The sequence below is a fragment of the Euprymna scolopes genome, chromosome 31, assembly GCF_053919585.1.
Source record: "Euprymna scolopes isolate OS-2025 chromosome 31, ASM5391958v1, whole genome shotgun sequence".
In the NCBI taxonomy this organism is placed as follows: Eukaryota; Metazoa; Mollusca; class Cephalopoda; order Sepiida; family Sepiolidae; genus Euprymna; species Euprymna scolopes.
This window is the reverse complement of record NC_136512.1, coordinates 33,016,701-33,044,411: the sequence shown is the minus strand read 5'-3', so window position 1 is coordinate 33,044,411 and position 27,711 is coordinate 33,016,701. Positions and strand designations below refer to the sequence as shown.

General features: G+C 39.7%; 1 protein-coding gene across 2 annotated transcripts in view; it reads right to left on the bottom strand.

Annotated features, from left to right (window-relative positions):
• Positions 1 to 258: 258 nt before the first annotated feature.
• Positions 259 to 27,711, bottom strand: part of LOC145255684 (tyrosyl-DNA phosphodiesterase 1-like) — a 94,316-nt gene continuing 66,863 nt past the window's right edge. For both annotated transcript variants that reach the window (XM_080114248.1, XM_080114249.1), the window contains exons 10-16: positions 26,547 to 26,625; positions 23,597 to 23,779; positions 10,896 to 11,011; positions 5,951 to 6,058; positions 4,504 to 4,606; positions 3,452 to 3,560; positions 259 to 419 (exon numbers count right to left, since the gene is read on the bottom strand). In XM_080114248.1, the coding sequence (XP_079970374.1) occupies positions 340 to 419; positions 3,452 to 3,560; positions 4,504 to 4,606; positions 5,951 to 6,058; positions 10,896 to 11,011; positions 23,597 to 23,779; positions 26,547 to 26,625 (778 nt within the window). In that variant the 3' untranslated portion in view covers positions 259 to 339. The remainder of the gene's footprint in view (positions 420 to 3,451; positions 3,561 to 4,503; positions 4,607 to 5,950; positions 6,059 to 10,895; positions 11,012 to 23,596; positions 23,780 to 26,546; positions 26,626 to 27,711) is intronic.

Genomic DNA, 27,711 nt, shown 5'->3' with positions numbered 1-27,711 from the left:
TTTTTGGTTTTTTTTCTTTGAATAATCTGAATTTTTGTTTTCAAAGGCTGAGTATTTAAAAAGGGATGAAGGTACGGTTTTATGTATTGTTGCATAGCGAATTGTAAGCATGATTTTCTCATTTAGTCCAAGGGGAGATAACTCATAAATTAATGTTCCAACAATTTTTTTTTTTTTTTTATTTGTAGAGGGAGAAAGATGGATAAAGACAGAGAAAGAGTGGGGTGGGGAAAGAAATGTAGATGCCTTAAAACAGGCCAAATGGGTTCAATCATAACAAATATTTTATTATCATTTCTTAACAGTGAAGTCAAAAAAAAAAAAAAAAATGTGCTCATCTCAAAACCTGCTTGGACACCATGACATGCCATTTGTGTCGGGAAGTTCCTTATGAGGAATGTCGTAAATCCACGGAGAATCTAAAGCAAATGAAAAAATAGAAAAATATCAGTACAAACAGATGATCAGACATTTTCAAGCACAAATCAAGAAGGGAGAAAAATAAAACAAATATTTTTTTTTTTAATCTTTGTCAGCATTCAATAGTTTAATTATTTATAACCTTTAAAAATAGATTGATTAGATTAATAATAAAATTTGGTAATCCAGAATAATAGGTGACTTTGCATTGATGTAAAAATGTTCCACTTAGTAAACCGAACATCCTGTTTTAGTTAAAAATAATCAAATGGGCGCATAAAGAAAAACAAGAATACATGCATTGTTTGTATCCTCAGCATTTCCTCAAGTGTCTGCTACAGGGGTGCCATTACGTCGATCTCGATTGACCGATTGATCGCAGAAACTTTGTGGGTAGATCACATGGCATTGAAAAAAAAAAAAAAAAAAAAAAAAAAATCGTTAGTGCTGGCAAACTTTCAGAACCTCATAGCAGAACTGGAGACACAAGAGCAGTCAAGTGCACGTTAGATAAAATAAATTGGCAATTGCCTGTCAGGGTTCAACAAACACTTTAAAAACTGCTTACCTCGAGCTAATTGCTACATTCATGTGCTGCCGTTTCTAAGATGCTGAGGTTGTTTCACTCGCATTGAAAATTGCAACCCGAACTTTCTGGAGCGAGGAATGAGATTCCGACACTATAAACTGATATTCGGCTGATGTAGAACTCATGGACAATTCTGGAACTTACTCACAAAGGACCCCAACATCAGTAAATGTGCTGCCTTCTTGACTGCATTATTTGGGTGAACTTATTTACGCAAGTCAGTCTTTTCCCATATAAAGATCATTAAGTCCAAATACCACCACTCCACCATGATGTGCATCTATTATTCTGCTAGAGACTGGCTATTAGCAGCTATTGTCCAGGCTACGCTTTCCTGACTGATTCCATCTAATGCAAGTCATCAGAGTAAGGTAACAACAAAAACTGTACAGCGTTGCATTGTGCAATTTGAGTCGATTACAATAATGCGATGTACACCTGAATATACTGTACATATAAAAATAATTTACAGTATATTTATAAATAATGTGTTTTGCATTTTTAGTCGGTGGTAGATCATTTAGACTTAGTCATTTCATAAGTAGTTCTCACGCTGAAAAAGTGTGTGCACCCATGGTCTACTACCTCCAGGATATTGTCATCTAGTACCATCTCTTTGTGGAGATGACCGTCAATAATACACATCTGCGTCATACATCACCTACACTTGAAGCTGTGGTTTGGGGAAAACTTATTCTTCATCTTATCAAACGGAAACAAGGAATACAAAAACCTTTTGACCACAGTAAAAAGACAACTGAAATAAATAAGGACATGTCAAACAATTGACGAGACAAGACAATTCAGCAGAAAGAAGACAAGGCAGATAGTGAATGAAATGAGATGACAACATACAAAAATGAACTAACCTAAATATACGTGAGTACCTGAGGAAATTGTAGGACATGGAGGAATGAAAAGCAATAGTTGACAGGTTATCTGTCGTGCTATCCAACATCAGCCAGACTGTCGTGCCATCCAACATCAGCCAGACTGTCGTGCCATCCAACATCAGCCAGACTATGGTTGGTTGCCTGCTTTATTTAACCAGCATATCAACCATCGTTAGGTCATTTAATGCTGAAGATCATTTTGATTCGTTTTATTTATTTGTTTCAGTGTGTTTGTTTAGTTTTGTTTTTTTTTTGTTTTTTGGATGGGGACAAGGTTATCTGTTTAAACTGTAAGTTTTTTCTGTAATGTTATATTTTTAGGTATAGTTTGATCTCTCAGAAATGAGAGAATGTTTTCTGTGCAGGTGTTTTTAAATATGTTTTTTATATTGTTGGATTTTAGGTGGCGTTTTTTTCGCGGTAGCATAGGCTTCACATTCCACAAAGATACGTCTTATTGTGCAGAGTTACGTGTTAGGCATTGTGGTAGTTGCTCTTGCCTGCGTATGTAGGAGTGAGTAATGTTTGTGGGGCCAATGTGTGTTCTGAAAATAACTTGTTCTTTTCTTGATTTTTATGGGGATGGTCCCTGTTCTCCCAACGTGGATTTAATCTGAAAGAGCTTGTTATTTGTGTTACTATTCCAGCGTTGTTGCCACACTATGGGATAAGTGAAGATGAACAAAGTAGCAAAATAAAAAAAACACTAGATTTTTTTCACCCATTTAAAAACGGGCAAGAATTATAGCTTGTTGATTTAGAATGAATGCTTTGTGCCAAACTGACTGTTGAATATGGTTAAGTTTGTGCTCATTGTTGCATTATATACCAATTCTTATTAATCCCCATTAATAATTAAGTGTGTATTGAACGGAATATCAGCTTATTATAACAAAGGCCATACAAAATTCCAGTCAGCTTGTCCCAATAGTTTAAAAAAAGAAAAAAAAAGAAAAGTGGAATGAAGAGACATACAGACAGATAAAGAGAAATAGAATCTAAATTATAAAACTCTGAACCCTCCAGGTGTCCTTGTTTGCTTGAATCTTATGCGTGTGCATTGGATTTGCACACACGCATACATATACATATATATATATATATATATGTATCACATTTGCATCTAGATAAGACGCCTCCATGATTTTACCATAAAGAATTGTCAGGTTCAATGTTGTAACTAATAAATACAATACTAATCTGATAGCTAAATGTTTTGGTTTCAATTCTAGCTGATGGCAGCCACGTCATTTCTGTTTAAAACTTGAAATCACTACTATATATTGGGTACAATATAATAAGCAATAGAGAATTGGCTCTGTGATAATAAATATGAAATCTGAATGAATTAAAATTTTGCATTTAAGCATATTTTACGACTGGGCAACATGCAAGTATCTATTAAAGACAATGAGATTTTAGATTGTAACACATTTTCAGATATACTAGTATATATATATATATATATATATATATATATATATATATATATATATATAAAACTTTATGTGTCCAAGTTATTGAGAGGTTAGAAGGATTGAACACTTACCATTCATATCATACCGTATTGGAGGCAGATCATATGGTAGTAGAAACATTGTCTTGTCTGTATTCGATGCTTCTTTGATATCAGACGTCAATTTCAGGCGGCGTACATCCTACAAAACAGTTTATATTGCAAAGCAAATTCAGTTGGGAAAGATATAATCGATAATCAAATTAACAAAAACAAAGTCAAATTTAACACTGGAAGGCAATCCCATCATCTAAAAAGCGAAAAAAAAAAAAAAAAAAAAAACGGTTTCCTTCTCCAGCCAAGGATTCATATCAGTTCAAAGGTTTCCGATTGTGATTTGCAGAACAAACCGAAAATTGAAGGTTCAATCCTCAGCGCGGACAACATCTAAAATACATTTGCAAATTACTTGAGGACTTTTACCCAGTCATTGCTGATAGAATAAGAGCATGCTACCCCCCACGCCCCACCATGGATTAAATAAAGGGTTCCGTTCAAAATTACGTGCAGATTCTAGAGTTCAACAAGATTCTAAATAATATGAATAATCAATCCTCATCTCAAAAGTGAAGTCTATTTAGGAACACATCTTCCACTGATCAGATAATTATCAAAGTATCCCTGCATATCACTACACAGCGATAAAACAAAGACTGTTGCACTTTCAGGACTGGAATTAGATGGACAAGTCAGACAGACTGAAATTTACTTATAATAAATATGTTTGGATGATGGAAACTTTTGTGGATTTTATAAATGATTTCATAGGTGATATTTTCTTTGCGTCACTCTACATAGAATTTAGGAAAAGATTTTAAAACAACTTTCAGAAAGAAACAATTTTAAATCTCATAAAAATGTTTGAAGAGTAAAGCATCTAAGGGAAATAACTATTAAAATGTTCTTTGTTTCTTATTCTTGCTGCGGGAAAGTTTTTAAAAAGAGTAAAAAAAAAAAAACTATAAGCAATAGTAAGAAAAAAAAAAAAAAAAGAGTTAAAAAATGAAATTAAAAAAAAAAAATTTTTCAAGTTAAAAATAAGTTTTGAAGCAGAAATAATTACAAACAAAAAAGATTCAACTTACAAATAAATTTGGCAAAAACATAACGCCAATCTCATAAGAACGAATCATTAGCTGGGATCCATTTTTCTCTAACACACCCCAAGCAGCTTTCGACAAATTGGCACTGAAATTCAGATGATATAAGAAATAAAAATTAAACAAGGCAAAATTTTTCAGTTTTATTTTTTGTTTTTTCTAAGGAATTTGATCTATTCACATGTTTCAAACCTGATTTTGGTTGTTATTTTCACAATATTTCAGCAGATGTACTCTCTGGCCTTCTTCAACAGAAACCAGTGATTTATATATAATTTATAGCATTTCTTTTTATAAGATTATATTTGTAATAATTTTAGATGTAAGATTTTGATTCAAGATATTTACTTATACTAATGGAACTGTTAGTAATTTCACAATTGTTTCCTTCATATTGCTTCAAAATGTTTGAAATTGACCGAAATATTTTCTAAATGTTTTAAATTGACTGACACACTTTCAAAATGTTTCAAATTGACTGACACACTTTCAAAATGTTTCAAATTGACTGACACACTTTCAAAATGTTTCAAATTGACTGACACACTTTCAAAATGTTTCAAATTGACTGACACACTTTCAAAATGTTTCAAATTGACTCACACACTTTCAAAATGTTTCAAATTGACTGACACACTTTCAAAATGTTTCAAATTGACTGACACACTTTCAAAATGTTTCAAATTGACTGACACACTTTCAAAATGTTTCAAATTGACTGACACACTTTCAAAATGTTTCAAATTGACTGACACACTTTCAAAATGTTTCAAATTGACTGACACACTTTCAAAATGTTTCAAATTGACTGACACGCTTTCAAAATGTTTCAAATTGACTGACACGCTTTCAAAATGTTTCAAATTGACTGACACACTTTCAAAATGTTTCAAATTGACTGACACACTTTCAAAATGTTTCAAATTGACTGACACACTTTCAAAATGTTTCAAATTGACTGACACACTTTCAAAATGTTTTAAATTGACTGACACACTTTCAAAATGTTTCAAATTGACTGACACACTTTCAAAATGTTTCAAATTGACTGACACACTTTCAAAATGTTTCAAATTGACTCACACACTTTCAAAATGTTTCAAATTGACTGACACACTTTCAAAATGTTTCAAATTGAATGAAATAGTTAAATTTTAGTAAAAAGTGGCTCGTTAAAGACATGTGAACATTTAATCATAAGCCTGTTATAGGTACACATATTTTTGCATTTTCCTTGTTTTTATCATTCTAGATCCAGAAAAATTATCCCCCCTTAAAAAAAAAAAAAAAGAATGACATAAATCCTAGTCAAAATGTAATCTTGTGAAACCGATTAAAATAATGTTTGCAATTTTGTTTTAAATAAAAAAGAATATTAGAAGAAACTGTAATACTTTCTATTCAAACAGGATAAGTGTTAAGGGGTGCATACCTCGTGACCATGAACCAAGCTGCCATAGAAAAATCTGGAGACGTTCGCATGTAGGTTTTGATGTGAGGACATGCACGTGTCCGACCACGCCCCTCAGATCGCCAACGACTACGAAACAAAACAAAAAAAAATACTTGAATTTTGTAATTGGTATCCTCATTTTTTTGGTTGTTTTGGTTGCAATGTGTGGTCAGCAATTGATGGGTTCATACCTTTCATCATTAGTTCAACTACTATATTCACAAAACTTCAAATGATTTTTTTTTCCTTTTCACAATTAAATAGCCATGATAATATATTCTTTATGGTGCTTGTGTAGATTGGTAATTGTTTAGACAAACATTTCAGGTGAAAACATATTTACGTGTCGAAATTAGTATAAATTCCAAAAAATGATCCAGTAGAAGATGCACTGGATGTATTTTTAACAAATGATCATTCTTAATTATGTTCTGAAATGTGTTGGTTTAAAAATGATGGATACTTAATTTAAGTCAAGGGAGATAAGTCAGTTTTTTATACTGAATTGGTTGCACAACTCTTCCAGATCCAAACATACATTAAAATTCAGTGATCCGATAAATTCTATTTTTACTTATAATTATTTTTCTATCGGATCATTTTTACTTATAATCATTTTTCTATTTTGGATTATTTTTCATAATTTTTGGAATTTATACAATTACTAGCCTGATTGCCCGGCGTTGCCCGGGTGTTTGGCGGTGTGTGGTGAGCAAAAAAAAAACATGGTAGTAGGCAGGCAGGCTCGAACCCGTACCGTGAAGGAGGAAAAGAATGTGACAAAAAAGTGACATCTTTGCTGTTGCGCCCATCACCAAACCGGAAGTGACAAATGTTTAAATTAAGGCAAGTCACTCAAAAATAGGGGATGACTTTCGAAAATATCAGCAAAAAAAGCCACCCCTCCCTGTAGAAAAGTGCCCAGTTGAGGGTGAAAGAATTAATGTTTTTGGCCAATTTTTCGATATTTGTCGTCCCGAAGGGTCGAGCTTCAAAATGATACCGATCGCGTGAAAATTTGTTGCCTCTGTCAAAAGTTTTAGGCATACATACATAAATAAATATTTTTAAACAGACAGGTGAGATTTATATTATAGATTTCATCATGACACGTTAGTATGTAATGTTTTAACCTGAAATGTGTTGGTTTAAAAGATCAACAATGTAAATAAGCATCTTTTTTTTTTTATTTTGTTTGTTTAAAAAAAGCAGCTGTCCTTTTTACATATTTTTTTTTTCAATCAGATTTTTGTCAATTTTAATTGCATCACTTAACACAACTCAAGTTTCAGGCCTGACATATAGATGACATCACTATTAAAACATCCATAAAATGGTTGGATCATTCTACTGCTCCAGAAAATATCTCACTCCTGACACAATCCTCTACTTGTATAATAGTCAAAGGCAACCTAAGATGGAGTAATGTTGCCACATCAGGAGAGGTGTTGCTCAGAACAACCTTTCCGGCTGTGATAAAATAGAAAACTGACTTTGAAACCTAATGGAGAATGTCTTCTCTTCCCGATTGCCTGGTCTCACTTTGACCCAACTGAAATGAATGGCTCTCTTGTTGAGGACCATGGTTTGATAAGTTCGTAAGACTAACCTCTGCTTCATATTTGAAATAGAAGACTTATATGAAATCTTTTGCTCAAGTCGCTCCAAAAAAGTAGTTGACTCAAGTATCTCATTCCTGACTCCTCTACTTGTATAAGACTTAAATACGTCCTAAAATGGAGTACTGTTGCCACATCTGGGGAGGTGCCACTCAGAGCAGCCTTTCCGGCTGTGGTCAAGTACAAATCCGACTCTGAAATCTAGTGAGTGATTTCCTCTTTCCTACAGAATCTTTCTCACAGAAAAATGTTGCTAGTCTTTCTCTACTTTATTATTTTCATGGCAGGTGCTCAATTGAGCTCCAATCTATGATTCCATCTATAAAATATAACAAAACCTTGTCTAGCTCAAAAAAAAAAAAATGTAAACAATTTTCCTTTTTCCCCTCTGTATACTTAAAACTAAACAGCACTTTTTCCCAACTATCCACCTGAGGAACACAATATCACAGGACTGCTTCCCAACTGACTATAGCATGGATGTTTCAAACTTAACTGAGGCTGGAATGCCATATGTTTTGGTTTCAATTTTAGCTGATGACACACAAGTCATTTTTTTTTAACTTTTGAAATCACTACTATATACATAGGGTACAATATAATAATCACTGGAATATTAACTCTAATAATAAATATGAAATCTGCATGGATTAAAATATATTTAAGCATATTTTATAACCAGGTTACACCGGACGGGGACTCTACTCTATATTGGGTACAATATAATAATCAATAGAGAAGTGGTTCTATAATAATAAATACGAAATCTGCATTTATTAAAATATCATTTAAGTGTATCTTACGACCGGGCAACGTCGGGCGGCCTTCTAATATATAACTGTACAATCAAATCAAACCACACTTATGTGCAGCGCTTTTATTTTGTTTTGATTTATTGAAAGTCTTCATAGTAACATGGAAGTAGGATTTAAATAAGAAATTAAAAAAAACAAAAAAAAACGCAATTAACGTGAGAAGGTAAGCAAGATAAAGGGTTGTAAAGGAGCGCAGATGCACATATACAAACGCATACAAAATGCAAAATGACATCACCGTAAAGAAAAGAAAACATCCTGTTAAAGACATGCATGATGTCAGAGCCATAACAAGAAGTCACGCTGGGTGGGAGAATAAGGAAATAAATGTTATTGTTACAAAAAAAAAAAAAAAAAAAAAAAAAAAATGGAGTCAAGTTATTACTTGTACTATGTTCCTTGCAATGTACTCTTCTTTATTTTTTCTTTTTTTTTTTTTTTTTACACAGTGGTCACCACTTATCAAGGCCCGGAAGCCACTCAGGGATAAGGGTTATTGCAAGTACATTACGTTAGTGTGGAGATTTGATGAAGTGTTTACTTAAGGGGGCGGTTCATTAGGAATTTGTTAACGTTGAACTTGAACACATCCAAGTTGTAGTCAGGTGGGAAGCAGGCAGACGGAGCAGAGTGTCACAGGCATGCAGTTCTAAGAAAGAAGCTTTGTTCATGGAATCCACGTTTTGATTTAGGCACAGATAAAGAGTGTGGGAAATTTTTCACAGTGGATTCAGCTAGACAGGGGTTTTCGTGAAAGATTGGCGAGAGGGGACCAGAGATTGGAGTTCAGACGAGCACCTGCCATGGAAATAACGATAAAACAAGGATAGGCTCACAACGTCTCTTCTGTGGGAGAGAGGTTGCAGGGTAGAAAAAAGGGCATCCTCCACTAAGCCACGTAGTCTATTTTGTACTCTGTCAAGGCAGGATAGGCTGTTTTTAGCAGCTCCTGCCCAGATATGGCAGCAGTATTCCATCATTGAACGTATTTGGCTTTTATATAGATAAAGAATTGCATCAGTAGTGAGATATCTTCTGGAGTGGTAGAAGGATCCCACCATCCTCCCAGCGACCCCGGCAACAGACCTGATGTACTTGTTTCATTTCAGATCAGGAGTAAAGGTCAAACCCAGAAGCTTGTCAAAACACGGGGCCTCTCCCAGACGAGAGCCATCCATCCCAATTGATACCAGATGGGGATCAGAGCGTTGATGATGTAAGGATAGGAGTTTGGTTTTAGATGCATTAAAGGTGTTGAGTCTATGTATGTAAAGGTGGGTAACATTACAGGGTGAAAGGGAAACAAAAGCAAAGTGAATGGCAAAAACCGACACGGAAGAAAAAAAAAAAGACAAGGTTAAAGGAAAAGAAAAGTCATAGAAAAAGTATTGTTTCAAATGTAATATGTCAAGATGTGAGAAAAATAGATTATAAACACATAATTTAAACATACAATTTCTAACTTCTCAAAATTAGTTGTTCAGATATGAATTGTGAAATCAAGCTGAGATGCCAGATTATATTCATGTGCTCATTATCTTTTCTGATAGAGTTTTACAAAAATGATAAATATCAATGTTGCTTATCTTTACAGCTTATTAGTTGCATGGTTTATTAAGTTGATTCAAAATGTTACATTTGAATGTGAATTGCCAGACAGATAATACCTTATTTGACATTTTTGGTATAGAAAAAAATCTGGATTATAGTTGGATTTATAGATATGGAATTTACATATTTTAAATGGATGACAATCGTACGGTGATCAGGGTTTGTAACTGTGTAAAAAATTTAAAAAAAGATGTCCTGAGTTATCTCTCTTTGGAGAAAATATTTTCATCCAGAGTTATTTCCCTTATGTTTAAAATTATCACGCTTTTATTTTAAAAGAGTAAAAAAATTCGGTGCTTGTTTCCCATTAGTGACCTTTTAAACCAACGCATTTCAGGTGAAAACATTATTACATACGTGCTATGGCGAGATTAATATAAATTTTTAAAATTAAGAAAAATGATTCAGTACAAGATGTGCTAGATGTATTTTTATAACATCTTTTTTGGGGGCAAAGACTCATTGATATGAAAATCAATGCATATCAAACTACAACTTAAATTAAAGGACCGCCATTTTTTTTTCATACAGTAATTCGATATGCATTGATTTGCATATCAATGGGGGGTTTCCCCCTCCCCCCCCCCAAAAAAAAAAACGTTATAAAAAAAGACTAAAGTCGAGAAGGCAGGGCAGTTTAGTTCAAGGAACCAAACTGAACAAGTCAGAATTTACAATGTTGTATGAACGCTGACAAGAATCTTTTTTTTAATTATGTAAGTCAAGGGAGACAAGTCATAGAATTTATACTAATTTCACCATGATACGTAAGTACATAATGTTTTCACCTGAAATGCAATGGTTTAAAAAATTAATACAAGCAAATACCAAAAATCCATGAAGTTTTTAAGAACAACAACAAAAAAAGGCTGTACTCACTGCAAGAAATTAACAAGATAGCTTTGTTTTGATGCTGTATTAATGCTGTATGGAAGGCAAGTGCCAGCAGGGTAGCCCTCCAGACTAACCCGTACATTGTCAACTGTCGGGTAAATCTAAAATTATAGAGAAAGAGAAAACAAGATGTTACAAGAATTATTGTCAGCGAAAACAAAACGATTTGAAAGTAGATACATTAAAATTATTTAATTCATTCTGATGAAACTTTATTCTGAAACAGCCAAATACGCGCATTGCCAAGGCTGCTGCGAGGAGGTTGACTCTCTCTACCATGCTAGAAAGCTACTTACGCCTGAAAGTATCCTGTACCTCTATAAGGCCACCATTCGTCCATGTATGGAATATTGTTGTCACATTTGGGCTGGTGCATCTGCTACTAGTCTCTCACTTCTGGACAAGGTTCAAAAAAGAGTTACCAACCTGATAGGTCCTGAACTGACATATAAGCTTCAGCCTCTGTCCCATCAACGAAATGTTACAACGATCTGCCTGTCCTACAAGTATTTTAATGGTGAATGCTCCGACGAACTGCAAGCACTTGTACCCCTCAGTGTAAAAAAAGTCTTCTACTCCTAGTTTCTTCCCCAGAACTGCTAGACTTTAGAATTCCCTTCCGGGATTCTGCTTTCCCAGCTATGCAGAAGTGCAGAAGTTCAAGTGTAATGTGAGCAGACATCTTGCTACTCATCTCCTTTCATAATACCCCTGCAACTTATGTCCTCAATAGTAGTTCCCTACTTCAAAGTGGCACTGTGCCCTGTTTGGCGTGAAAATTGAATTAAAAAAAAATTAAAATTAAAAAAATAAAATACACGCTCTAAGAGGGAGTATTGTTACCACATCTGGGGAGGAGCTGCTAAGAGTATCAGTTCCCGCCTTGTTAGGGTACAACAATATTTTTGAAATCTAGTGGAGGAGGACCTTTTCGCCGACCTACTTCCTCTTTTCTCACAGAAAAGATGTTGCGAGTCTATCTCTGTTTTATCGTTACTTTTATGGTAGGTGCACGATCAAGCTTCAATCTATGATCCCTCCTCCACCCACCCACAAGACATTTGTAACAAATACTCGACTAGTTACAACAACTGTCAACAATTTTCCTCACTCTCTCTCCTTGCCTATGATTATATGCAAATTTCATGAGCAGAGTTTTTTTCCTAGAACTGCCCATCTGCGGAACACAACACCACGGAGCCACTTCCCAGCTGACTATTGTTTTCGAGTCTAATATGAATAAGCTCTTGTTGAGCTATCCTCTTATATGATTAAACCCTACCCAAGTTCCATCATTACCGATCATGATGGTGTTGTCTCACCGACTACCTAACACTCATTTACCTCGAATGGCCTCTAAGCCTTGATAAGTAGTGAACCCCAAGTAAAAGAAAAAAAAGGAGAAAAAAAGAATTATACTATTAGTGTATTGAAATTTTTTAGATGAGGATTGATAATTTTTATCATTTAGACAATTATACTATTATACTAAAAAGCGCATTGAAGCACAAAAACTAGGAACTCGAGACTTCTGGAAAATCTACAACAGTGTAGTAAATAATGGGCAATCAACAATTCCCCCACTAACCAACAACCACGAGGTTGTCTCCTCAGCAACCGACAAGGCTAACATGCTTGCCAGTCGGTTTGCCTCAAACTCCACACTGGACCCTTCCAACCACCCCGTACCTGACTTTCTTATGCGGACAGACGCCATGCTAGACGATCTGAAAACCACCCCTGCTCAGGTGCATGCTATCATAAAAAACCTTGACACTTCAAAAGCATGTGGACCCAATCTTATCCCAGCTGTGCTATTAAAAAAGGGCTCAGCCGAAGTAGCTCCAGTTCTCTCCAAACTCTACAACAAATTCCTTAATGAAGCTTGCTTTCCGGGCTGTTGGAAAACTGCTTCAGTTGTACCAGTATTCAAGAATTCTGGCGAAAGGACTGACCCATCAAATTATCGCCCCATTAGCCTCCTCCCACTTTTTGCCAAAATATTTGAGACCTTAATTAATCATGCTCTAGTCCATCACCTTACAAATGCTAAACTTCTGACTGACAAACAATATGGATTTAGTCTCAAGCCCATTCCACAGCAGACATCCTAACTGTAACCTCTGAACGTATATACCATTTACTGGACAAACCGGGGGAGGGCAGAGCGGTAGCTCTAGATATATCTAAGGCTTTTGACAAGGTATGGCATGAGGGTCTCCTCAGGAAAATTAGATCATACAGTATCACTGGTAAAATACTTAACATAATTAAATCCTTCTTAGATAAGAGAAAAATCCAGGTTGTCCTCGACGGTCGTACATCTAAACAATATGATATAAATGCAGGGGTGCCCCAGGGTTCTATCCTTAGGCCTCTATTGTTCCTGATATTCATAAATGACCTCCTCGACAAAATTGCCTCTGAGATGGGTATATATACTGATGACACTACACTCTATGGCAGGCACGACAGGAAGACGAATGAACACATTTCTAAAGAAATGGCAGAAACACTAGAGGAAGACCTCCAATCTGTGGTGGAATGGGGACAAAAGTGGTTGGTCACGTTCAATGCTGCCAAGACTAAACTAGTTTCATTCAATAATTACAAGAAACCCTCTACCACCTATAGCAATAGCCAACGACTCTTTATCTGAGAGTACATCTTTCACAGGAAACATGAGTTGGAACAATTACATTGAAGGCATTGCCAGGGCCGCTGCAAGAAAGGTAGGCTCTCTCTACCGTGCTAGACAACTACTAACACCCGAAAGTATCCTGTACCTCTATAAGGCCACCATTCGCCCATGTATGGAGTATTGCTGTCACATCTGGGCTGGTGCATCTGCTACTAGTCTCTCACTCCTTGACAAGGTTCTAAAGAGAGTCGCAAACCTGATAGGCCCTGAACTGGCATCTAAGCTTCAGCCTCTGTCCCATCGACGAAATGTTGCATCCCTCTGCCTTTTCTTCAAGTATTTTAGTGGTGAATGCTCTGACGAACTGCAATCACTTGTTCCCCCACGACGTGAGCACCCTCGACAAACCCGACAGGCTGCTAAATCCCACGGCCACACTGTAGAGATCCCTAGATGTAAAAGATCTTTTTACTCCAATAGTTTCTTCCCCAGAACCGATAGACTCTGGAATTCCATTCCAGGTCCCTGCTTCCCCAACAGTACTGACGTGCAGAAGTTCAAGTGTAACGTGAACCAACATCTTGCTGCCCAAATCCCTACATAGTACCCCAGTAGTTGTTGCCCCTGATAGTAGCCCCCTACACCAAAGTGGCAATTTGCCTTGTTTGGGGTGAAAATGTAATAAAAAAAATTTTTTAAATAAATTAAAAAAATACTGTTCTCATCTTAAATGTTATTTACACATTTGTCTCATGTAAAGTCATTTACTCAGTTTTACCCGAATATTAGAAAATTATAATTGTATAAATACTCCATTATGTACCTACTTGTTAGTGTAATACAGTGGGAGTCTATATAACAGGGTGTATATATTTAAGTGTATAATGTATTTGTATATATATCTATAAATGTCTCGGTTAGCTTCTAGTAGATATAATGTGTATATACATTCAGTTGATATTATTACGATGTTCTTTTTCATTAAGTAGCCCGCTGCGGGTGAATGGTTACACATATAAACACCGTTCATTCACTACGTGTCTATACATAACATATGCTAAGACACATACCTTGTTCTTATTGGTTGGTCTGTAATCCCTTTTTTAGTTTTTTTTTATGAACAGTTTTTTTTATATTTGAAGTAAAACTGAATAAACGCTGATGTAACTTTTCACTTTATCCGGGTGTATCTTGTCAAACCCGAAAATCTGTACAGAATTACGAATCAGTTGGTTTTGTGTCACGGGATATCAACCATTTTGGGGTCATTTAATGTCAAATCCAGTAATTTAGGGAAAAGTTTTTATGCCTCAAGCTCTTTATATTTTTAAATATTTATTTATGGGGTTTGGTTTGGTTGTTTTGTTTCACAGTATATCAATTCTTTTCAGGTTATTTAATGTTAAATCCAGTAATTTTGGAAAAAGCATTTATATTTCAAGTTCTTTATATATTCATGGAGTTTGGTTTGGTTGTTTTGTAGAAGAAAATTAGTTTTGTTTTTGACTTTGCAGAGCATGAGTTTTGCAAAGGGAAAGTAAAAAAAACAAAAAAAACAATAACATTAATGTTTGGTGCATTTTTGATTAAGAAGCCATTATCTTCAGACAGCTTAATCTGGTAACACCAGATGCCTTAACAGGTATTATCACTCTGGACTAAAGTGAACCTGGGAACAAATATAGCTAAGTAGCAACTCCACATTACCCCACAGCCCCAAATGGGCCTCACAACTGGATATCTTTTAAGGCCATACCCAGAACCGAGAATTACGAATTGAACCGTTTATTTAATCCATAGAAGTAGTATAAATGTGTGAGAGTCGTCCCCCTTTGTTTAATCACAAAAAGGGGCATGGAGTTTCTGCACTGTCCTTTTTCAATGCTAATTAAAGAAATAAATTTTTTTTTTAACTTTGACACCATCGGGTCAAGATCAAAGTGTAGTATCTGTTCTCTGATACATACACAGCGATAGGCAGTCGTGTTCTGGCGACACATTCTCGTGCCCGGAGAGCTTGTTGGGTAGCGTTCTGTCCGCACCCCCACTTTGTCTGTCTTTCTCTGCTCTCCCCCCTCCCCCACGGGGGGGGATCCGAGCTGATAATTTACGACCTTCCCGCGAGGGAGGGTCGGAAACACTTTCTCTCTTCCCTCCACTAACCTCCCACTCCCTCTCTCAGTTCTATCTCCCCTCTTGCCGCCTTTGGCGCCACTTCTTTTTGGCGCCAAAGTCGGCTACCAATTTGGACGCCGACTCCACGTCACTCATTTTGGTGAATTATACAGAAGAGAGAGAGCTTTTTTCAAAAATGGACACCCCCAGCCCGGGGACCACCAATACAGATACCCCCAGCCAGGAGGCTACCACAAGAAAAACTGCTCCCCAAGAGGACGGCTCCCCAACAGGGGAAGCAAAAAGCAACGGGGCATACCGCCCGGACACGAAACCGAAGGACGCCCCCCAGAAGGGAGAAAACTCACCAGCAGCTCCCCAAGAGGGCGACTCCCCACAAAGGGGAGAAAAAACAATGTTGGACAGGGCATCCCGCTCTGACAACAAAAATCAAGAGGCAGTAGCCCCAAAGGACGATAAGAGAGACAGTGCTCCCCAGGAGGGCTACTGCCCCAAAAGGGGAGCAAATCAAGAAAACGAGGGGGCATACAGCCTAAACCTCCCCAAAACAAAAGGGGCAAAAGCTCCCAAGGACAATGCTCCCCAGGAGGCCGACTCCCCAAAAAGGGAAGTATTTCCTGGAAGAAGTATAGAGCAGGGAGAGTCGGTCCCAAAGGAAAGCGGAAAGGGAAATGCCCCTCAAAATAGCAACCCTTCCGCCAAGGAACAGCAAAAACAGTCCAACCTCACCAAAGATCCAACACCAACAAGAGGGTTGGCATGGGGGAAGACTGTAGAGAAGCAACTGTCCCCTCAAGAGTATAAAGACTTGTACTTGACCAAGTACAGACAATACATAGAGGGGGCAGAAATTAAACCAGTGCCAGGCGCTTGGGAGGCAATCGAAGACAGAGTGCTCTCCCTCATCATCTCGGATATGCCGGAAAACCGCCTCCTAGGGATGAAAAAGGAAGACATGGCAGGGCTCCTACATAAGCTAAATATCCCGGTATTATACCTGTACCAGAGGAGCTACGCCATGTGGGACATCCTCCTACTCACCAAGGAAGATGCAGAGAGACTCTCCCTCCAAGAAATAAAGCATGGGAGAGTCAAACTAACACCTGAATACCAGGGCAAGAGAAGGACTCGGGTGCAGGTATTTAATGTGCCAACCCAAATACCTGCGGAAGTATTAGGATGCCTCTTCAGCCAGTACGGCGAGGTAGAACAGGTGACCCCAATACGGTCAAAAACTGGGACTCACCTGGGCTGCTACACAATAGCAATGAGGCTGAAGAGGAAAGGTTTTCAGGCAATACCACCGCTGCTGACATACAAAGACGCCAGCATAACGGTAGTGGTGGAGGGCCGTCGTCCACACTGTTGGTTCTGCCAAAAGCAGGGCCACATGGCTAGGAGTTGCCCCCAAAGGGTAACCCCTAATCCAATAACCCAAAAGGCGGTCACATCCACTGAGACAACGCCCGCACCAAAACAGGCGGCAACAACCCCTGCAACTGCAGCACCAACCCCAGCTCCAAGGAAAACTCAAACCACCCAGGAGGCCAAGGGGGAAGAATGGAGCACGGTAGTGAGACAAAAGCGGAAACACTTAATCCCTTCTGCCACCGTCCCACCACCAGCCCAAAAATCGAGGCAGGAGCCTCTGCAAATGCAGAAACAACAACAGCCACCGCAGCCAATGCCGCGGAAACAACTGCAGCAGCAACTACTGCAACAGCAAAATCAGCAAGTGCAGCAGAAGCAGCAGCAGCAACGACACCAGCGAGAGCAGCAACAACAAAAACAGCTGCAGCAGCAAATAGAGGAGCAGACACAACCAACGGTCCCCACACCAATCGAGACGGGGATCAAGCGGAGAAAAGACTGCTCCTCTGAGGATGAATCCGCAAGTGAGAGGGAGAGGAACTCAACCTCACCTCTCCCCGGTTCATTCGAAAGAATGAAAAAGAAAAACAAAAGAAGAAAAGAGGAAGAAAAGGTGGCCCCCACTCCCTGTGAACATACACCACCCCTAACAACAAAATCCACTTCCACCCCCAAACCACACACTGCAACAACACCAGACACCGCACCAACACCAGACACCGCACTAACACCAGACACCGCACCAACACCAACACCAGACACCGCACCAACACCAACACCAGGCACCACACAAACACCCGTCCCCACACCAAGGCAAACTGAGCCACTACCCCAAAAAGAAAATGAAAAGAATGAACCGAGGGAGAGGAGAGACTCCTCTGCCTCTTGCAGACCAAAGGTCCTTGCCCCTGAGGAACTATGTTATGTAGACCCTCTATCTGTGGCCACAGACATTTCCCATCGGCAGAGGAAAAACTTAAAACCTCTGCTCGATTACAAACAGATAGAGGGGAAAGATGTAAATATCCCCTCAAATTTCCCGGACGCCCCACTCCTAATAACCTTTGTCAGAACTCCAGAGGCCTGCAAGACCAACTTGTGGACAAGGCTGCAGGCCGCTGAAGGGGCGTTTCCGGGAATTGAACTGGTTAAAAAAAATGACCCTTCTCTTGATGAACTGTCAAAACAATGCAAGGGAAGGGTCCCAGTGTTGGTCCATCCGTCACTCTATAGGGCCCTTAAATTGACCTACCCTTTGGATGTCGGCGGCATTGTGAGAGAAGGTCAGGACATGAAAAACCTGACCACCTTGAGCATTGCACACAACGTCGGTGTCCTTTCCCCGGCTGACTTCGGAGCTGAGTGTAACACACCTTAAGGTAGGTACCATGGCTTTGAATTTGGCTAGTCTGAATGCGAGGGGCTTGAGATCATCGGGCCGGGCGGCTCGCCTCCGGCACGACCTCTTGTCCCTGGGAGTGGATGTCGCTGCGATTCAGGAGACGCATTTCGTTTCCTCTGTGGACTGTCAGGTGCTGGCCCGAGACTTTGAGGTTTTCTCAGCATATGGCAGCCCGCGGGGGAAGGGAGTTTCCGTGCTGGTTAAACGTACCCTGTCGGCGACGGTCGACGTTGTCCATAGAGATGCAGTGGGTAGGCTGGTTGTGGCCGATGTTGCCGTAAAAGATTCTGTGTTTCGGGTGATTGCGGTTCATGCGCCCAGCACCGCTCGTGAGAGGGTCTCATTCTTCAGTCAGCTTGACGCGTTTGTAGATTGTCGGAAGCGGGTAGTGCTAATGGGGGATTGGAATTCCATCTTAGACCCCGACATAGATAAGGTAGGAGGCGGAGCTAGAGGATCGGAGAGGTGCGAGTCCAGCCTGGCTGATCTGATGGCTAGATGCGGTCTGGTCGACAGGTTTCGGGTCGAGCATCCAGGGCGGGAGATGTGGACGTGGACCAATAGTGTTTCCTCCTATCCAAATACTTATTTGGACAGGATGTTAGTTAGGAGAGGCGAAGTAGACTTCTTATCTTGTCCCACGTTCACTTGGCTAGGCCAGACGGACCATAAATTAGTTATGGCCCGGCTGAAGCTAGGAAATAGGCCTAAGTTAGCGGGGTACTGGAAGTTAAACACCTCCCTTCTGGAGAGACAAGACTTCCAAGATCAGTTAAGAGAATTGATTAAAAAGGCACTAGTGGGGGCGGTTACCGGGAGTAAGTGGTGGTTAGGTCTCAAAGCCAAGATCAGAAGCTTCTCCGTCAAGTATGCCCAGCGCCTCGCACTAGATAAGGCCAAGACGAAGAAGAAGCTAGAGCAGAAACTAGCCCAGGCTACCGGGGAGGGTGATAGGGTTAGTCAGGAACTAGCTAAGCAGGACCTTCTACGCGAGACTAGCGAGCGTTACGAAGGCCAAGTAGTTAGAGCTAGGCTTAGAAAGATAGGCAACGAAGCAGTCAATTCTGATGCAGACGTGCGCCGTGAGGTTTCTAGGCGTGGCTCGGACAAATATATTGCAAAAATCAAACATCCGAATGGACGCACCCTGGAATCGACTCGGGAGATCTGCGAGGGGTTTCGAGAACATTTCGAGGAGCGTTTTACGCAGCAGCCCGATCTTCCGGTCCTTGAGTTTAGCGACTATTTGGCCGACTCTCCCCGCCTCGAGGCGGCTAGAGCGGCTGGTTGCGAGGGCCGGGTGACGGAGCAGGAGGTCTTTACTGCGCTGAAGCAGGTCAGCTGTGACAGATCGCCAGGACTTGATGGTCTGCCATACGAACTGTACTTGAGGCTGTCGCCCATGTTTCTGCCTCTTCGGACGGATATGTTCAACCATTGGTTTGCTCAGGGATCCATCCCAGGGCAGGTGACCAAGGGAGTGATCACATTGCTGAAGAAAGGTGACGGGCATGGAGGGGAAGAGTTAGATGACTACAGGCCCATAACTCTGCTAAACACAGAGTTGAAGATTTTGGCCAAGGTCCTGTCGAATCGGCTGCAGGTTGTTATCGACGAGTTGGTTGAACCAGAACAGAACTACGCTGTGAAGGGGAGATCGATTCAGAACAACTTGCACCTGATCCGCATGATCCTAGAGGGGGGAATAGATGACGACACAGAAGCCGCGCTGATAAACTTAGATCAGTCCAAAGCTTTCGATAGGGTCGACCATCGTTTCCTGGCATCTGTCTTAGAGGCCGCCGGTTTTAAACCGGACTTTTGCAAGTGGATCTCCATAATGTATCGGCAGCCCATGGCTGTCGTGCAAGTGAACGGAAAGCGCTCGAAACCCTTTGTTATCTCTCGGTCGGTTCGTCAGGGTTGTCCGCTGTCGCCCCTGCTTTATATCCTGGCTTTGGAGCCTCTTCTCCGCAAGCTGAGACATGGGGAGGCAAATTCGGCCCTGCGCGGAATGGCTCTGCCTGGCGGCTCAGCTGCCAAGGTATCCGCGTTCGCCGATGATGTCACGATCTTCGTGTCGGGCTCCAGAGACATTGAGGTCGTGTCGGAGGCACTCACACAGTACGAAAGAATTACAGGGGCCAAGATAAACCGCAACAAGTCGGTAGGACTGCGGTTGGGCGCATGGAGTGGCAACGCAAACCTCCCTGCGCCCTTCAGCTGGACAGATGGCCCGGTCCGGATCCTCGGCGTGTGGTTCGGACCGGGTCTCCAGCTTGACAAGAATTGGTTGGAGGTACGGTCAAAGGTGGAGGCTGCAGTCAGTTCGTGGCTTCCTAGGAAACTTTCCTTAAAGGGTAGAGCTGAGGCGTGCGCCACTTACGTCTTTCCTCTCATCCTTTACCGACTGGCCGTACTTCCCCTGCCTGCACAACACCTAAAAGCTCTCGTCGAACTCTTGTCCTCGCTCCTTTGGGACAGAGGAAGACACTGGGTGAGCAGACAGGCCTGTATTCAACGTCCGTGTGAGGGAGGCTTGGGAATGCCGGACTTGAAGTGTCATCGAGATGCTGAGAGACTGGCCTTCCTGAGCAACTATATGCAGGAGGACCAACCGTGGCACCCCGTGGTTACTGCCGCCTTCCCCGACCTCGTTCTCGACCCTTCCATCGAGAGCCGTCGCAGGCCGCGGGGAGAATCTGCCTACATGAAAGAGTGCCGAGCCGCGCTAAAACGACTACCAAGGTCCAGTGACCTTGTGACTGCTACCCGTAGGGAACTCCACAGGGATCTAGTGAGGGAGGCCGCTGACGACCCGCTATGCGCGCGTTTGGGGTGGCAGCAGAGTGAGATCCGCTCCGCGTGGAGCTGGGCGCCAGGTTCGAGTCATCTGAACAATTCGGAGTTCTCTCTGACCTGGCGATTGGCCCGAAATGCACTTCCACTCAACAACATACAATGCAGTTCTGGGTTTCTGGAGTCGCCCGATTGTCCCCGTTGTGGGACAACGGCTGTGGAAACTACGGATCACGCTTTCTTTGATTGCCGCGAACTCCGCCAGTACTGGTCGTATGTCAGTGGGGTGACGGCTCGCATCGATCCTGAGCATCCTCGCCCAATTACTGTATCCAATGTTGTGGACAACGTGAGGCCGCCGTGGGACCGGGAAAGACAAATGGTCTACGTTACGATTCTGGCCGTGGCGAGAATGGTGATTTGGACGTCGCGTCTGCAAGGTTGCCGGGGGGTGTTGTCTTTTTCTGATCAAGATCTGATCGCGTTCTTTAAACACCAACTACGGGTGAAGATCAGATGTGATAGAAGAAGGCTGCATCGCGCGGCATTTGACAGAAGATGGATACATGTGGCAAGTCTGTGTGTACGAAGAGGAGCCAAATTCGAATACGTGTTCCCCGCCTAGGTGTGGAACGCGCAGTTCTGTAAAGTTAAATTAAACAAGTAGTCTCTCAGCTAGCTGAGTGTGTGTTCCATCCCTCCCCGATTAGGAAGCCTCCAAGATCCCCATCCCCTCTTACCTGCAATTTTTGTTTTTCACCCCTTCCTCTAAATTTTACCCATCTTGGAGAAAAAGAAATACAAACTAACCTCCATCCCTTACCCACAAAATTTTCTTTTCTCCATTCACCCCCATCTAGAGGGCATCCCCACCTAGAGACTGACCCGCAGAAGCGAGGTTCCTTTTACAAACCTAGTGGAACGGGCAGTCTATCAACTAGACGGGGTTGGGAGGGTCCTACTAATCACCTTTTGTTTTTTCTTCCCCCTCCCTCGACACAAATGAATTATTGTTACCATTTTATTGTTATCTTTTTTGTTTTTACACGTCAATAAAAAATGTTTTAAAAATTGGGAGTTACTAGGACGTCCCCCAAGATGAAAGGGTGAATGCGGTATTATGGTGAAAGAAGATACTAGCTGGGAGAAACTTTTGACTTTGTTTAGTTCTGGAGCGACAAGGATGACCAACGACCCCCAAAATCCCCCCTTTTGAGTTGGCCATGTGCCTAAGTTTTTTGTTCACCGTTAATTTTACTGTATTTTTTTAACATGAATAAAAGATTTAATATCTCAAAGTGTAGTATCTGTTCCGGCAGATGCTGCAAGCTATGACTAGCTATGACTAGCAAAGACCAGATGTGGGGGCAACCCCACATGCCTGACCATTAACCAGTTCCCATTTCCCACCTCTCGGGAGCTGGTCCCCTTTTTCCCTTCCCCCTCCCTTCACTCCTCACATTAAAAATCGGCCTTGTGCCTAATTTGCTCGGTGGGGGAGCAAATAAATACCATCTGTTCCGGCAGATACTGCAAGCAAAGACCCTATGTGGGGGCGACCCCACAGATAAGACCTTGGTCAATGTAGGGGCAAGCTTTCATACCAATTGTCACTATCCAGCTCCCCTACTCCCCGGGGAGTTGGTCCCCATTTCCCCTTCACTCCTCACATTAAAAATCGGCCTTGTGCCTAATTTGCTCAGTGGGGGAGCAAATAAATACCATCTGTTCTTCAGATTTACACTTCAACTTCTTGTTCTCTGTCAGTGGAGGAGAAATCCTTCACAACTGAGACAATTTTTATTTTTGTTCCTTTTCTCCACGTTAAAAAAACGACCCTGGTGTCTAACTCTGTCCCGTGGGGAGGCATTGTAAATAGGAACTTTGACGCCATCCTTTTTTGAAACAACCAGCATGTTAGGGGAAACATAACATTTTATGTTTGGCATGAAATGTTATCGTGGAAAAGCAATAAAACATGCAAATTATTATTTAATCTGAATTCAACTCAAATTTGTTTTAGAAATTCTTATGGAAGTTTATTTTCAGTTTTCACTATGAATGAACATCTTGGCGTTTACATTTGTACTGACCATGAGTTTCTTCAACAGTTTAGATTCATGTTCCCCAGCTCTTTGTCCTCTTATGCTCCTTTAACAGGTAGATTGTTCTCGTTCTGTCAGCCATAAGTAGGTAGAAATATGTCAACTTTCTGGGTGTGTCTTGTGTAGACTGTAACTTTTAGCTGGACATACTCATATAAACAGGCAACTATATATAACAGTCAATTGAAAAAAATAAAATAAAATAAAATGAAAAAAAAAAAACTCAACCAACCAATTTCAAATTTTTGTGCTGTAGCGTGCTAAAGGCTGAGGATCTGCAAGATGCCAAACTCTGATAGAACTCGCCACACAACCATTTGTCTGGAGACGGTCCCAAAGAACCAATGCTGGAAAACTGGCCAATCAGTGGCCAAGAATCGACTTCCATCTTCTCAGGACCATTATCGATCAACACCTGCCAACAAGAAGGAAATAGATTTATATAAAAATATGTTGCCTGCAATGCATTTCAGTTTTTGATTTCTCTTTTTTGCACATTTTTAAACTTATACAGAAAAAGAAATAAAATTTTAGTTGTCATACAATTATATTCTTCGATTAAAAATATGACTTGTTGAGCTTTAGTTTTAGGACAATAATTTAAAAATAATTGGGTTTGTATTACTGTACACATAGATTTGAAAAAGTTGTCAAAAAACAAATATATAACAAATAAATGTTATCAAAGGCAAGATAAGTTACTTTTCTACCAAACTGGATATATTTTTTGTGTTTTTATTCAATGTAACATATTTATTCAGCTCGAAAAACATGCAGTGTTTACCGATGTATTGGACAATTCAAAATGGCGGCCGACTCTCTCTTAAACACGGTAAGTTCGAGAAAAGGTGTTATAAATAATAAACTAGACAAAATACTGTTAGAAATTCGCTACCGTGACATAGGTTGACATATATTCGGTGTTTTTTTAATAGTATTTTGTTTAGTTTATTATTTATAACACCTTTTCTCGAACTTACCGTGTTTAAGAGAGAGTCGGCCGCCATTTTGAATTGTCCAATACGTCGGTAAACACTGCATGTTTTTCGAGCTGAATAAATATGTTACATTGAATAAAAACACAAAAAATATATCCAGTTTGGTAGAAAAGTAACTTATCTTGCCTTTGATAACATTTATTTGTTATAAATTTGTTTTTTGACAACTTTTTCGAATCTATGTGTACAGTAATACAAACCCAAATAATTTATACCAGCGGTTGTCTGGGCAGAACTAAGTAATTTTAAAAATAAATTGTAGTGAAGTATGTTTTTATACTGCCAATAAAATCAGAATAATAATCAGAAGCAATGCTATTTAGGTCTGACTTTCAGAATCCAACAAGAGAAATTTATATGTTAAATCAATACAAAAATAACAAAATCTGCTCGTCAGAAACAAAATTTGTCAGCTGAGATGCTATTTAGATCTCACTTTGAAGATGTAATAAGATAAATTTACACATAAAGACCACACAGTATAAAAATTAATGAAAATTGGTTAGTCAGAAGCAAAATTTGATTTGTCAGATGAAATGCTATCTGGGTCTGACTTTGAAAATTTGACAATAAATTTATAGGCTAGAGATTTTGCTTGATTAGTTATTAAGATGAATATACCTGTGTGATATGGATTGATTAAAGTAAAGCAGGTATTTGGATTCAAGATGTGACGATCTGGATTGCTAGATTTGGGTTTTTTTTTTCTTTTTTATCCTTTAATGCTGAATTCAGTTACTTTCATAAAAGGTTTTCTGCTTCAAATTCTTAATATTCATAAATTAAATTATTGTGTAACCAATTCTAAGAACTGATAGATGAAACCTTAAGAAATTACTTAGAAGATAAGTTAAACTAAAACTAACGTAAATAAAGGATTCTCAAACAATACCAAATACGAGGAGTGTTCAATAAGTAATGGACCTGGTCCACATCCAGTTATCTGATCTAGCTGGAATTTTGCATATGTAATGATTTATATCTCTTTGGGTTATGCGTTAAATTACAGCTCTGAACTAATTGTGGTTTCAGATTTACACATTTAAACTAAGTCAGGTATGAAATGTGGTCCAGTTTTTATATTTAAAAGGATGTACATCACAGAAAACTTTTCATGAAAGACATGTCTGGTTATGATGCCTCATCAAATGACCTTGCATTGTGATTTCAAACATGGCTGGAAACTTATGGAAACAGCTTCCAGACCTTGTTGCCCCCTTTTTGCCATTGATGAGGCATTTGTCAGTCAAGCTGAGGCTGCCATTTTGGAAGATTAACGCATGACTATTTGCTAAATAGCCCTAGAGGTCAAAAGTACTACAAGGTCTGTGAAAACTATAATTCATGACTATTTGCATGTGGATAAGGTGTCAGCCAGATGAATTTCCAGGATGCTGACACCTATCCAGCAGCAAGAACAGGTTGACTGCTTGAGGATGAATTTGGAAATGTGCCAAGAGGAAGAGTCAGAGTTTTTCAAAAGACTGATTACAGACAATGAAACCTGGGTCTATCACTCTGATCCAGAGACCAAAACCCAGTCAATGCAGCAGAAGCACTTGGACTCAACACCTCCAAAGAAGGCAGTAGTGCAGCCCTCTGCTGGCAAGATTATGCTCAGTCTTCTGGGATCAGGATGGAGTAGTGATGATAGATTTTTTGGCAAAGAGTACCATAGTTACAGGAGCTTATTATGCTTTACATTTGAGGAAATTAAGAAAGGCTATCAAAATCAAGAAGCAGGGTAAGATTAGCAAGGTATTCTTTTCCTGCAAGACAATACTCAAGTCTACAACGAGCACGTTGCAAGATCGGACGCGCAGGCTTGTAGCTATGAAATCCTCCCCCTAACTTTGCACCCTATGACTATCACCTGCTCCCAGCCATCAAGTTGTTTTTTAAAGGAAAGTGTTTCGCTGAGGATGTAGTCTTGTTTCCGACAGTCACGTCATGGTTGGAGAACTAACCTGGAGCATTCTACAAAAATGGTCTCCGGAGTTGCATCAAACGATGGGATAAATGTGGAACTCTGGATGGTCCTCATGTAGAAAAAGGCTGATAACTGCTAAGTTTTATAGCTCTACTGCTACGAGGAGTGGGCCGGGGGGGGGGCATTAGTTATTGAATGCCTTTCGTGAATGCAGCTAATTAAACAAATTTTTCATTAAGAGTGTTAGCACTTACTTTGCGCAGTTTGAAATGACCCCAGGCATTTTTCTGCAACATTGTATGACGTCCTGGTACGGAAGCTATCAGATTCACTCTGGAATGAAAATGGATAAATTTAAAGAAAATAAGAAAATGTTTAAAAAGTGTTGGCTCAATAAGATATTTAGGAGTTATTTCCCTTGGACTTAAAAAATTACTCCCTCCCAAATTTTCCTACTAGTCTATAATATAAATCTCACCTGTTTTAAATGTATGTATGTCTGCATAAAACTTTTGAGAGAGGCAACGGATTTTCACGAGATCAATATTGTTTTGAAGCGTGATCTTTCGGACAACAAATATCGAAAAATTGACTAAAAACATTAACTCCTTCACCCTAAACTGGGCACTTTTTTTTTTGTTTGTTTTTTACATGGAGGTCACCACTTATCAAGGCCCAGAAACCACTCGGGGATAAGGGTTATTATGTGTACAGTAATCAATGGGGTAGTGTTGTATTATTCGTTAGTATTGGAGATTTGATAAAGTGTCATTACCTAACAGGGCAGTTCATCAGGAATTTGTTTATGTTAGACTTGAAGACATCCAAGTTGAAGTCAGGAGGGAAACAGGCAATGGGGTCACTTTTCTATAGGGAGGGGTTCACATTCTTTTCCTCCTTCGTGGTATGGGTTCGAGCCTGCCTGCCTACCTACTACCACTTTTTTTTTTTTTTTTTTTTTTTTGCTAAACACACACCTCCAAACACCCAGGCAACGCCGGGCACCAAGGTTAGTTATAAAATAAAATAGAAGAGGTTAAAAAATGTGTCAAACGTGTTTGTATTAAAAATGTTTTCTCTCTATCTCTCTCAGTGCATCTCTCTTTTCTTCGCCATTTTTCCACATTCCTTTCCCTGCCACTTTTTCACCTCTGCTCAACCCAATTTCTATCTCATTTTAAAAAATATTGAAAATAATAATGTTAATCAGTTACATAATAGATTATGTTTAAAATGGCGTATTAAAAATTATATTTATAATGGCTTCAGCTTATGCAGCATGACCCAATTGACCCCCTAAAGAATGAATAATTATTTTTTTTCATTTTATATATTATTCATCCAGAACAATGCTGATCAAGAAAATAGCAACTTTGTGAGTGTTTGGTTTGTTGGGTTTTTTTTTTTATTTTTAGCTGG